At 39.3% G+C, this 13,286-nt stretch overlaps 7 protein-coding genes across 7 annotated transcripts; 3 read left to right on the top strand and 4 right to left on the bottom strand.

The window, feature by feature from the left end:
• Positions 1-524: 524 nt before the first annotated feature.
• On the top strand, positions 525-3,209 carry PHO91 (Pho91p; the record flags this gene model as incomplete). The annotated part of the gene is made up of 1 exon (NM_001183190.3): positions 525-3,209. One exon carries the CDS (start codon positions 525-527, stop codon positions 3,207-3,209), a length of 2,685 nt encoding a protein of 894 aa, NP_014410.3.
• A 90-nt stretch (positions 3,210-3,299) lies between these two features.
• Positions 3,300-4,805, bottom strand: URK1 (uridine kinase URK1; the record flags this gene model as incomplete). Its single annotated transcript, NM_001183189.1, has 1 exon — positions 3,300-4,805. The coding sequence occupies one exon, from the start codon at positions 4,803-4,805 to the stop codon at positions 3,300-3,302; it is 1,506 nt and encodes a 501-aa protein (NP_014409.1).
• Positions 4,806-5,286: 481 nt separating this feature from the next.
• Positions 5,287-7,917, top strand: PRP2 (DEAH-box RNA-dependent ATPase PRP2; the record flags this gene model as incomplete). The annotated part of the gene is made up of 1 exon (NM_001183188.1): positions 5,287-7,917. The coding sequence occupies one exon, from the start codon at positions 5,287-5,289 to the stop codon at positions 7,915-7,917; it is 2,631 nt and encodes an 876-aa protein (NP_014408.1).
• A 126-nt stretch (positions 7,918-8,043) lies between these two features.
• On the bottom strand, positions 8,044-8,493 carry CSE2 (Cse2p; the record flags this gene model as incomplete). The annotated part of the gene is made up of 1 exon (NM_001183187.3): positions 8,044-8,493. One exon carries the CDS (start codon positions 8,491-8,493, stop codon positions 8,044-8,046), a length of 450 nt encoding a protein of 149 aa, NP_014407.3.
• A 304-nt stretch (positions 8,494-8,797) lies between these two features.
• NRM1 (Nrm1p) lies at positions 8,798-9,547 on the bottom strand (the record flags this gene model as incomplete). The annotated part of the gene is made up of 1 exon (NM_001183186.1): positions 8,798-9,547. One exon carries the CDS (start codon positions 9,545-9,547, stop codon positions 8,798-8,800), a length of 750 nt encoding a protein of 249 aa, NP_014406.1.
• Positions 9,548-9,855: 308 nt separating this feature from the next.
• Positions 9,856-11,841, bottom strand: LRO1 (phospholipid:diacylglycerol acyltransferase; the record flags this gene model as incomplete). The annotated part of the gene is made up of 1 exon (NM_001183185.1): positions 9,856-11,841. The coding sequence occupies one exon, from the start codon at positions 11,839-11,841 to the stop codon at positions 9,856-9,858; it is 1,986 nt and encodes a 661-aa protein (NP_014405.1).
• A 281-nt stretch (positions 11,842-12,122) lies between these two features.
• Positions 12,123-13,055, top strand: ATG3 (Atg3p; the record flags this gene model as incomplete). Its single annotated transcript, NM_001183184.3, has 1 exon — positions 12,123-13,055. One exon carries the CDS (start codon positions 12,123-12,125, stop codon positions 13,053-13,055), a length of 933 nt encoding a protein of 310 aa, NP_014404.3.
• Between the last annotated feature and the right edge of the window lie 231 nt (positions 13,056-13,286).

Raw genomic sequence — 13,286 nt, 5'->3', positions numbered from 1 at the left:
TTTCTGCGAAGGCCCTTTGTTCTTTTGCTTTTGATCCGAAATGAGGGGCGGCGAGAGGTAAGGGGTAGAGGGGCTGGAACTCTCGCTGATGTTCTGAGCGAGGTGTTCAGGTGGGCCTATCCGCCTTAATCACTCCGGCGTGGGGAAAGAAAGCAGAGAGCGAGCAGAGAGCGAGCAGAGAGTGGGTGATGTCAGAGAACGATAATCCTGATGGGGGGTGGAACTTTATTACCCTACTTGAATTTTTTTATTTTGGTAGGGTAACTTTTATTCCCTTGAAAAAAATACTTCTGGTTACCCGGATCCGTTTTTTTTCGGGGATCCACGTGATGGCTTTTTGATCAGGACTAATTTTAAAACTGAAAAAAAAAAAAAAAAATTGAGTATGTCTTGCATGTATGAAAATTGATAAGTAACTAGGAAAAATGCCGCTCAAAATCTTAGTAAAAATAACTTCTTTTCTTTTTTTACTTAGTCAAATAAAAAGAAAACTGTGAAGGTGACACGGTAACTTGCAGACTGACATGAAGTTCTCGCATTCCTTACAATTCAATTCTGTACCAGAATGGTCTACCAAGTATCTGGCCTATTCGCAGCTGAAAAAATTGATCTATTCTTTGCAAAAAGATAAGCTGTACAGTAACAATAAGCACCATGTTGTGGAGCCACATGACGCCAACGATGAAAATCTGCCGCTATTGGCAGATGCTTCTCCAGATGATCAATTCTACATCTCTAAATTTGTTGCTGCCTTAAACCAAGAATTGAAAAAAATTGATAAATTCTACATATCTCAAGAAACAGGTCTTATCGCCAACTACAACGAATTGAAGGACGATGTCATGGAACTGGAAAACACGAACAAGGCCACCCAATTGTTTAATCAGCAGCAACAGCATCAACTGCAAAGTGTTGCAAGAAACAGGAAGTCTAAGTCACAACAACGCCAAAGAAGGTTTAGTAGTGTCTCCTCCACGGACTCCAACCCCTCTCTGACAGACATGTCGATTGACTCTGCACCCGTCATCCACACGCAGGTCTCGAACACGACTAATAATGGTAACTCAATGCAAAACCTGGCCTCCGCTTCAGTGTCGCTTTCTAACTCTAACCCTGTGTATCTTTCTCCTTTTACCCAACATAGGCTCTCTTTAAAGAAAAGATTGATATCGATCTACACCCAGTTGTCCGAGTTGAAGGACTTTATTGAGTTGAACCAGACCGGGTTCTCCAAGATCTGCAAGAAATTTGACAAGTCCTTAAATACGAACTTGAAGCAGAACTACTTGAACTATATCAAATTCCATTCGCATGTTTTCAATCCTGCTACAATAAATAGGATTCAGCATCACATTACCGAGACCATCCTCACTTACGCTAGCTTGAACAAGGGCACGCGTCGACCATCTAATACGTTTAACTTGGACGCTGACCGAATCAACAATGACGAAAACAGCAGCGGTAATGAAGAAGACGAAGATGGCAACAGACAAGAAGTCCTCGATTTCCAGGATGCTGAGCGTGAATTATCCTCTCATTTGAGAGATCACGTAGTTTGGGAAAGAAACACCGTTTGGAAAGATATGATGAATTTGGAGAGAAAGTACCAATCTGCCAAGACTGACAACAAGAAGTTTTCAAAGTTGAGTTCCAGTCAATTGCGCCCCAATGCCAACATTACTGAATCCATGGCAATGTCGAGTGGTGGCGCCGGTATCATCGCTCCATCAACGGATTCCCTAACTTTCCGTGAACTCATGCATTTACCACCCAAGCAATGGTTGCAATTTATCATGGGCCAAACTTCCCTGCTGAAGTTTCTGTTAATCACCTCATGTTTCATTGCATTATTAACTTTTAATTTGACTCCTTTTACGCAGGATTCCTTACAGAAAAACTGTTTCGCCATCTTAATATATGCATCTTTATTATGGGCCACTGAGACCATCCCCCTTTTCGTGACTTCTCTAATGATTCCTCTGCTTATTGTAGTGTTCCCTGTTATCAAGGACCCTATCACCTCCCAACCAATGTCTCCCCGTGATTCCTCTCAGTTCATCTTATCAACGATGTGGTCGAGTGTCATCATGCTTTTGCTGGGTGGGTTTACTTTAGCAGCCGCCCTTTCCAAGTACAACATTGCCAAAGTCCTTTCTACGCATATTTTGGCATCCGCCGGTACAAACCCACATTTTATTCTTTTAACAAATATGTTTGTGGCGCTCTTTGTTTCCATGTGGGTTTCTAATGTTGCTGCCCCCGTTCTTTGCTATTCAATTGTTCAACCTTTGCTCAGAACACTGCCAAGAAATTGTTCCTATGCCAAAGCTCTAATTCTTGGTATCGCTCTTGCCTCCAATATCGGTGGTATGTCTTCTCCCATCGCTTCTCCTCAAAACATTTTTTCTATTGGTATAATGGACCCTTCACCATCTTGGGCTGAATGGTTTATGATTGCGCTACCTGTGTGCTTTATTTGTGTCATGGCAATTTGGGTGCTATTGATCATAACCTTCCCTCCTGAGCCAAATGTGAAAATTTTGCAATTGCATCCATCCCGTGATCCATTCACTCTGAAGCAATGGTTTGTCACTTTAGTTTGCATTATAACAATTGTTCTTTGGTGTCTTTCAAACCAAATCTCCGGTATCTTTGGTGAAATGGGAATCATATCTATTATACCTATAGTAGTCTTCTTCGGTACAGGTCTTCTAACTTCGGATGATTTCAATAATTTCATGTGGACAATCGTTGTTTTGGCCATGGGAGGTACCACCCTAGGTAAGGCGGTAAGCTCATCCGGTTTATTGTCTACAATGGCACAGTTAATTAAGGCGCAGGTTGAGCATGAACCAATCTTCATTATTGTGTTGATCTTCGGTCTAGTGATTCTTGTAATGGCCACTTTTGTCTCCCATACCGTCGCGGCAATGATCATCGTACCATTAATGAGTGAGATCGGTTCCAATCTACCTTCAGGTGATCATTCTAGACTATTGATCGTTATAGCCGCCCTATTATGCTCTAGTGCTATGGGTCTTCCAACCTCTGGTTTCCCCAACGTGACTGCCATTTCAATGATTGATGAAGTTGGTGATAGATATTTGACCGTGGGTACATTTATTACGAGAGGTGTACCAGCCAGTTTGTTAAGTTATGCCGCTATTGTTACAGTAGGTTATGGCATATTGAAAGTAATGGGATTTTAAGATTATCCATAGAGAGAATGAAAGGTTACTAATATAGTATGTATACGTGCACTATTATTTAATTTTACTTTATATTGCCTCTAATTATTCTCAATCACAACCAAAATACTTTGAATCAAAAAATCTGGTCAATGCCCATTTGTATTGATGATTTTGTAACTTTTCTCTGGAGATGATCATACCAGCAAAAATGTTGACTTTGTTATCAAATGCATTTAATATACGTCGGATACCAACTTCAGTGGCCAAATAAACCACCACGCTAATCTTTTCCAAATCAATACCATGATCTAAAAGCACCTGGATGGCCATGATCATGGCCGCACCACTTATGATTTGACCTTCCATTAAGAAAACCTTGCCAAACTTTTCTATATTTGGGGGTAAAAATTCGCAATGCAGTTGAGGTTCCCCAGTTTGTGAATCGGACTGAATCAACAATTTACCAATTGTGATATTGGGGATCGTCTTTCTCAAAGACTTCATAAAACAATCGCCAGATCGAATAATATTAACAGCTGTAACTTGATCGAATTGACAGGCAATAACGTTTTCCATGGTATGCTCACCAGGTGTAATTATGTTCGTATGTGCTACAGGAATGTCATCAAGTGCCCATGATAACAAAATTGTTGCTAACCTGTCAAAGTAGAAAACAAAGTCCGCGCAATTTAGATTTTTATTTAGAAGCATAGTATGCAGCGAAAGAACTTGGTTGGTGGGCGGCAATTCATGAATTATGTTACGATTAAGCACATCTTGTGAAGGAGAAGAGCCCAATTTGATTAGCTCTCTTAAGTGTTCATTTGATTTTAGTTCCAGTTTTGACTTGATGTGGTTAATGATTAAATTTACCGCTGTAGCATTATCACTCATCGATGGAATGATAGCATCTGCATTCTTCATTGTTGGTTTCACAAACTTTACCGCATTTGGTTTCACAAATTTCTCCCATTGTTGAATACAACCATCCAAATCTCTCCCTCTGGAAACTATATCTCTCGACAATCTTCTTGCTAAGCAGACATCCAAATCAGCGTCAACATAAATTTTCAAGTCCATCAAATCCAGCAATCGGCGATCGTAAAGGGCGTAGATCCCTTCGATAACTACCACACTGGCCCCGTATATGACTATATTTTTATCAGGAACTCTATTGTGGTGGACGAAGCTATAAACTGGGATATTTGTCCTTTTGCCCTCCTTTAAGTTCAAAATGCACTTATATGCCAAATCTAAGTTGATGGCATTTGGCTCGTCGAAATCGTATTCATTTTTAAAGGCTCTGGCTCTGTCCTCTGGGCCTAATGGATTGTAAAAGTTATCCAAAGATATTAATACTGTCCAGGGAACATTAATTGACGACACAATCTTAGCAGCAACGCTTGTCTTGCCTGAACCTGAAGCACCACCTATACCTATTATATATGGAGTTGTCCATGGTGGGATATACCGAGAGCTTTTTCCTTTTGTTTTTTTGACATCTACTTCACCATCCATGACTGCATTAGCTTTCAATGTGTCTCTTGTTTCATCGTCTAAAATTGAAATAAATGATGAAGATCGTTCTTTGGAAGGTGCTATACGATGGGACATAATAAATAAAATAAATGCGAGTTCGAAATTAAACGTATGAAATTATCGAAGATGTCGCATATAAATAGTAAATAAGACGTTATCCAAGGCCTACAGCCTTACGAAAAAAAAAAAAAATCACATCTCTTATCTTATCGATCTAAATTTTTCAGTTTCCTTTTTTCATCTCGAAGCTCATCGCATGAAAAAAAAACTTCGATATGTGAGCGTATTAAGACAATAGAGGAAATAGTGAGAACAAGTGGGAAAATTAAAGACTAATCATCGAAAATATGCAAGAATTCTTTAAGTGCTCGTATCTCAAATGTAGCCAAAACAGTACTAGCCCATACAACCTGATGACGAGAACGTGCTGAAAGTGGAAGACAGTTAGTTACCCGGACAATTAAAAAGTGATATTAATCAATTGTATAAGTAATAACGGATAGCTGCTATATGTTTAATTGGCATCTATATAGATAACAAGCGTGTATAGCAACACATGTCAAGTATTACATCTGAAACCGGTAAGCGAAGAGTGAAACGAACGTATGAAGTTACAAGACAGAATGACAATGCAGTAAGAATAGAGCCTTCTTCCTTGGGTGAGGAAGAAGACAAAGAGGCCAAGGATAAGAACTCTGCCTTGCAGCTAAAACGATCACGCTATGACCCCAATAAAGTTTTTTCTAATACGAACCAAGGTCCAGAAAAGAACAATTTAAAAGGAGAACAACTTGGATCACAAAAAAAGTCATCAAAGTATGATGAAAAAATAACGTCAAATAATGAACTTACTACAAAGAAGGGTCTACTAGGTGACTCCGAGAATGAAACTAAGTACGCCTCTTCTAATTCTAAATTTAACGTAGAAGTTACTCATAAAATAAAGAATGCAAAAGAAATTGACAAAATAAACAGACAACGCATGTGGGAAGAACAACAATTGCGAAATGCTATGGCGGGGCAAAGCGATCACCCTGATGATATAACATTGGAAGGCTCTGACAAGTACGATTATGTGTTCGACACAGATGCAATGATTGATTATACTAATGAGGAGGACGATTTACTACCTGAAGAGAAACTTCAATATGAGGCACGTCTAGCACAAGCTTTAGAAACTGAGGAAAAGCGTATACTGACTATACAAGAGGCAAGAAAACTTTTGCCTGTACATCAATACAAGGATGAGCTACTACAAGAGATCAAAAAAAATCAAGTTTTGATTATAATGGGTGAAACCGGTTCTGGTAAAACCACACAGTTACCCCAATATTTGGTAGAAGATGGATTCACTGATCAGGGAAAGTTACAGATTGCCATAACACAACCACGTCGTGTGGCGGCCACTTCTGTTGCTGCAAGAGTAGCAGATGAAATGAATGTTGTGCTTGGGAAGGAAGTGGGTTATCAGATCCGTTTTGAAGACAAAACAACCCCAAATAAAACGGTTCTAAAGTATATGACGGATGGTATGTTACTAAGAGAATTTCTTACAGATTCCAAATTAAGCAAATATTCTTGTATTATGATTGATGAAGCTCATGAACGTACTCTAGCCACAGATATCCTGATAGGTTTGCTGAAAGATATTTTGCCGCAGAGGCCCACTTTAAAATTGCTTATATCATCAGCAACAATGAACGCAAAAAAATTTTCAGAGTTTTTTGATAATTGTCCCATTTTCAACGTTCCTGGGAGAAGATATCCTGTAGATATCCACTACACATTACAGCCGGAGGCAAACTATATACATGCCGCTATAACAACTATTTTTCAAATTCATACTACGCAAAGTTTACCGGGGGATATATTGGTGTTTTTAACGGGGCAAGAAGAAATTGAAAGAACAAAAACCAAACTGGAGGAGATCATGTCTAAATTAGGTTCTAGAACAAAACAAATGATTATAACTCCTATATACGCAAATTTACCCCAAGAGCAGCAATTGAAAATTTTCCAGCCGACTCCGGAAAATTGTAGGAAAGTTGTTTTGGCAACTAATATTGCGGAAACTTCATTGACCATTGATGGTATTAGATATGTCATTGATCCTGGATTTGTTAAGGAAAATTCGTACGTACCCTCCACTGGAATGACCCAACTTTTAACAGTTCCATGCTCAAGAGCTTCAGTTGATCAGCGTGCCGGTAGGGCTGGTCGTGTTGGGCCGGGAAAATGTTTTAGAATTTTTACCAAATGGTCATATTTGCACGAGTTGGAACTTATGCCTAAGCCTGAGATCACAAGAACAAATCTTTCTAATACGGTGTTATTATTATTATCGCTTGGCGTTACTGACCTAATAAAGTTTCCCCTGATGGATAAGCCCAGTATCCCCACATTACGGAAGTCTTTGGAAAATTTATACATTTTAGGTGCCTTAAATAGCAAAGGGACAATCACTCGGTTAGGTAAAATGATGTGCGAGTTTCCTTGTGAACCTGAATTTGCAAAAGTGCTTTATACAGCTGCTACGCACGAACAATGTCAAGGTGTACTAGAAGAGTGTTTGACCATAGTTTCGATGCTACATGAAACACCTTCATTATTTATTGGTCAAAAAAGAGATGCTGCGGCAAGTGTGTTAAGCGAAGTGGAAAGTGATCACATATTGTATTTGGAAATCTTCAACCAATGGAGAAACTCTAAATTTTCCAGAAGTTGGTGTCAAGACCACAAAATTCAATTCAAAACGATGTTGAGGGTAAGAAATATTAGAAACCAATTATTCAGGTGCAGTGAAAAGGTTGGATTAGTTGAAAAGAACGACCAAGCCAGGATGAAGATAGGCAATATAGCGGGCTACATAAATGCTAGAATAACTCGATGCTTCATCAGCGGGTTTCCGATGAATATTGTACAATTAGGCCCCACCGGCTATCAAACCATGGGTAGGTCATCAGGTGGGCTGAACGTTAGTGTTCATCCTACCAGTATACTTTTCGTTAATCATAAGGAAAAGGCGCAGAGACCAAGCAAATATGTGCTTTATCAACAATTGATGCTAACGTCGAAGGAATTTATCAGGGACTGTCTAGTTATCCCTAAGGAAGAATGGTTGATAGACATGGTTCCACAAATCTTTAAAGATTTAATTGACGATAAAACAAATAGGGGGAGGCGGTGAAGGTTTTTTGACAGGTGTATGTGTATTGCTAGAAACGCAGGCTCCATTCTATATGCACGTTTGAAGATGTGGTATGCGTATGTATATATATATATATATATAGACTAAAGATAGATAGCATAGATTTTATCGTTGTAACTTGCGATAAAGATCATCCAAGACGTCTCTCTTAATTTGCAGTTCTTGTTCACGTTGATGGATGATATCCTGCCATTCTGATGGACTTTTACTTAATAAATCCTTGGTATCTTCGTTTTCCGATATCAAAGATTTACAAAGTTTCAAACGATGTCTAATCGAACCTGTTAAGGTTTCCAATTGATTTGAGAGATTGTTTGGATCCTTCCTTATTTGGTGCAGCGAATAAAAAATATGCGGTATAAATTCACCGTTGGAACTGGTGGAGGGAGTACTCAGATTTTTCGGCTGCTGGTTGGTAAGATAGTCTTTTTCATCTCTATTTTCTGCAGACGAAAATTCTTCCTTTGTAGCCTCAGCATTAGGTTTATCGAGAGTAGGATTCGTAGGCAGCAGAATCTGGTGTATCTGATTTAAAACGTTGTTCTGTAGATTCATTTTATGGCGACTTTCAGTGCTCGTGTCTCTCTGGTAGATGCTGGTATGCTTCGCCTTCTTTTTCCCATTTATGCATGTTCTCTTTTTTTCTTTTATTTTCTTCAATTCGGTTACAGTTAATGGCCGCAGTAGAATTGCAATCGATACTAATAAAATCAGGTTTTATATGATATTCTATCTAATTATACGTACAGAACTAAAGCGGAAGTGAAAAGGTAATGTGGAAGATATACGAAGACAATAATATTATTATATACACAATGAAGGAGAATGAAAATGAAAGATAGAAATATTGGGGGTGGGATTATTGGTTACTTGTAAAGAGATGAATTAAAGACTTAGCGGCTTTGATGCTTGTAGGTGTTTCTTGTCTCTGATACAATGTGCGATTATGACTGTTTGAATGCTTTGTGTTTATGTTGTTGCGTATTGGTGTGGTGGTATCTGCGACGTTCATATCTGCGGTAGTGCTCGAGCTTTCGCTGACACCGCGGAAAGATGTAAAGGAAGATGTATTATCGTGAGAGCAAATCGAAGATGGAGTTTTGATCTTAGACCTAGCAGGGGTTTTATAATGACCCTGAGATAGTACTAATTTTCTTCTCCTAGTTAAAGGTTCTGATTTACTGTGAGTCGCGACTTTGGAAGGCCTCGTAATGCTATGCTTTGATTTCAAGTCTGTGAAATTTTTGTCTGTTTGCTTAGTCTTGTATTTATAATAGGCGAACTGTAAACGAATTTGCAACTTCTTGGAAAGCTCAGAGTAATCTCTAGACGTTGTTTTCGTACTAATACCATCCTGGCATGAGGACTTACTGGCACAAGCCATACCTCCGCCACTGCTCCTCATTAGGGGAACAGGAAGACTCTTCGTGTTTTCGTATACTTCAGGACTAACCATCAAACTCTTGATAGAGGGAAGACACACAGTCCCGACGTTGTTTTCTCCATGGTTTCTAGGCTCGCTAGCGTCTGCAATATTGGCAATTGCCAGTTTGTTGATCTTCGAGCTGGAAAACTCCCCCAGTGGTAGCCTCTGCTTCATAATGGACATGAACGGTTGTTTTTCCTCTATGCGTACGTCGCTGCTGCAATTGGCCCTCTCCGCAGCCTACTTAGAAAACAGTGTTTTAAGTTTGTGTATATATAATCTATAAAAGCAAATAACCAATTACACAAACCTGTCAAAAACCTTCTCCTCTATCTACTGTCGTTTGTTTTTTCGTTTGTTTTTTCGCCTTTTTTTGTTTTTGTTTTTGTTTTCTGTTTATTTTCTAGCCTAAAAAGGCGCGTCGACGCGACGCGCCTTCTTTTCGCTCTTTGAAATAATACACGGATGGATAGTGAGTCAATGTCGGTCATTTACATTGGGAAGGGCATCTGAGAAACCCACTGGCTCAAATTAGACAATTGGCGTGGCTCGACGAGATCGCCATTACCGCTTGCAATTTTCAAGATGTAATCGTTCAACTCCGCGCTGCCGAGGATGTCTACGTGTTCGGCGCTTTTTGCTCCACCACGTATATCAAATCGATCTGGCTGGTGTTTCATTTCCACAATAGTAACGTTAATTCCGGCAGGGTTGTACGGTGAAGCACCCTGGGCCCATTTGTGACACATTGAATGCGCCACGAGCGGAACGGTTCCGTCCCCCTCGGTGAGGAATACAGGTTGCTTGCTTTCGTAGTCGATGGTCAAATTCAGAGCAGAGGAGTCATCCTCTTCCTTATATACATATGCCCTTTCAGTTGGGTTGTTCACCCCGTATATACAATAGATTTTCATGTGGGGAGCTTCTGGAAGTGGTACTTCCATTGGATTCGACCAGTGCTTGTGGTGTAGCTCATTTTTTCTTAACTCTTCTTCATTCTTGGAATAGCCGAACGAGTACTGCTCATGTACTCTTCTTTGGAGCCATTCAGGTGATATCGATAATGTCATGTTAATGGCGTCTTTCATTGTCAAATTTTTGTTGAAAGCATCGCTCGTATTCCTTTCAAATCGAATGAAATTGCCGTATGTGTCAGTGTTGTTATTCAATGCATCCTCTGAAGATGACTTCATATCCCCCCAAATGACCTCTTCTCCCTTTGGTAGCATTGATGGTATACCACCCCACGTTTGTAACATTTTTACTCTCTCAATTCTTGAGAAGAACTTTTCCAAACCATACATGGCTAACGTATTTAATTGAATGGTATCTTTCATTTCACCACTAATTAGAGCTGGAACTGCCTTTGGAGCGCCCAGAAGCGTCCCTGCTGCATTAATGAATGAATCTATGTGTTCGTTAACCCAGCCACGACCACCATTACCGTAAAGAGGGCCTTCAGCCTCGACCCATTTCATAAAGTAAAAGATAATCTGAGAACCCATAGAATGTCCAATTAAACAAACTTTTTCACCACTCAATTGATGAAACAGTTCGATTTGTTCCTTTAGCTTCGTAAAGTACCTATCGCGTCTTTCTAGATCTAAATATGCAAGCCTCCAATCATACGCAGCACTCGTCATTTTATTGGGTTCATAGCCAATTACTCCCAGATTTTGGAAAACTTTGTTCCAAATCCAATACCCTGCGATGAAATAATCAGTTGATTCGAAGCCCTGTGCTGCACGTAGCGTAAAGTTCGGTGGGTCCAGACCTGTTTCAGGATCTAACATTACATGTTTCAACCAACAAACTTTATCCATAACCATTGTTCTCAGCATGTAAAAACTTCCCCACAGCCGTTTACGAAAATGCGCAGAACTATCGCACTCATCGTCTCCAATAACTCCCCAGCTTTCAATTCCCGTAGAAATGACACCAGGAACCATTACAACAGGATGTTTGGCCTCGATATTATAATCACGTAAGAGTTGTTTACCAACGGCAAAATTTTCACTGAGATCATCTAAAGAAGATGTGGAGTAGTTACCAGCCTGAATATCATCAATAAACGAACTTATACCTTGTGGGAGAACATCTTTCCAATCATCCAAATACACTTTAAGTGAATCAAAATTTACAAAGTTGTCAAACAAGTCGCTATCGCTATTATGAACATGATAAGCGCCAAAGCTAAACGGCAAAAGTACACCTAAGAATGCACCAAGAATGAAAATCAGTCTTCTGGAATCTCTCCAACGTTTTCTACCGTTCCCGTCTCTTTTCCTGTCGAAATCTTTGCCACGCTCATTTCTTTTTGCACTGCCACTAATACCCCTTCTTCTCTTATGGCCTAATCCCTGTTGATGATGAATGTGGTTTCTGCTCTCTCGCTTGTTATGAACAGAACCCCCTTTATTGTTTTCATCAGAATCACTCTTTTGGTTCTGGACATTTCTTCGAAACAGTGTGCCCATTTTTTACTCGATTGTCGCCGAATTCGTTGGTAGAGAACCTTTTGTAATGGCTGTTACTATACGCTTCTTCGTATCGGTATTTAGTAGATTTCTTATTTTTCAAATTTCACCTTCTTGGGCATTCAATTTTGTACACGGACATTATTATTATAAGGGAAGCAGAGCGAAGGGCTATTTAAAGGAAAGTAGATACTTGAATGATTACGTACACTTGACGTATATCAAGCTAGCTAGAAGTTAGGAACAAAGAAGTACAAAGGAGTAAATACAATTTTATTATCATGATTAGATCTACACTAAGTAGTTGGAGAGAATATCTTACCCCCATAACGCACAAATCTACCTTTTTAACCACAGGTCAAATAACTCCTGAGGAGTTTGTACAAGCAGGTGATTATTTATGTCATATGTTTCCCACCTGGAAGTGGAACGAAGAGTCGTCAGATATTAGTTACAGAGATTTTTTACCGAAGAATAAGCAGTTTCTGATAATTAGAAAAGTTCCCTGTGATAAACGTGCCGAGCAATGTGTCGAAGTTGAAGGGCCAGATGTAATCATGAAAGGTTTTGCAGAAGATGGAGATGAAGATGATGTTCTGGAATACATAGGATCTGAAACTGAACATGTGCAAAGTACGCCTGCGGGGGGGACCAAGGACTCATCTATCGATGATATTGATGAGCTAATACAAGACATGGAAATAAAAGAGGAGGATGAAAATGACGATACAGAAGAATTTAATGCTAAAGGTGGCCTAGCCAAAGATATGGCGCAAGAAAGGTATTACGACCTTTATATTGCGTACTCGACATCTTATAGGGTCCCTAAAATGTATATAGTGGGGTTTAATTCTAATGGTTCACCACTAAGCCCTGAGCAGATGTTCGAAGATATATCAGCAGATTATAGAACAAAGACAGCCACCATTGAAAAGCTACCTTTTTACAAGAATTCAGTGTTATCTGTTTCCATTCATCCATGTAAGCATGCTAATGTAATGAAAATATTGCTAGATAAGGTTCGTGTGGTTAGACAACGAAGAAGGAAAGAGCTGCAGGAAGAACAAGAGCTGGACGGTGTCGGAGACTGGGAGGATTTACAAGACGATATTGATGATTCGTTACGGGTAGACCAATACTTGATTGTTTTCTTAAAGTTTATTACTAGTGTTACACCGAGTATACAACATGACTATACCATGGAAGGTTGGTAAAAATTTGTGTTTTTTCACTATTAGCTGCAAGCCAGGTGGTCAAAAAACAGGATAAACAAGAAGATAGGAATTAACTATAAATATGCAGGAACAAGTTTCTTCCTTAAAACCACTTTCTTAAAATGGTCCTTCCTTTGTCTATATTGATACTTTTTTTTTTGACGGTTTCAATGTTAATACTGACATAAATTATGAATATTCACCTTAAAAACTAGTTTAATGACAGAAATA

Source organism: Saccharomyces cerevisiae, chromosome XIV (assembly GCF_000146045.2).
Source record: "Saccharomyces cerevisiae S288C chromosome XIV, complete sequence".
In the NCBI taxonomy this organism is placed as follows: Eukaryota; Fungi; Ascomycota; class Saccharomycetes; order Saccharomycetales; family Saccharomycetaceae; genus Saccharomyces; species Saccharomyces cerevisiae.
This window is presented reverse-complemented; position numbering and strand designations above follow the sequence as displayed.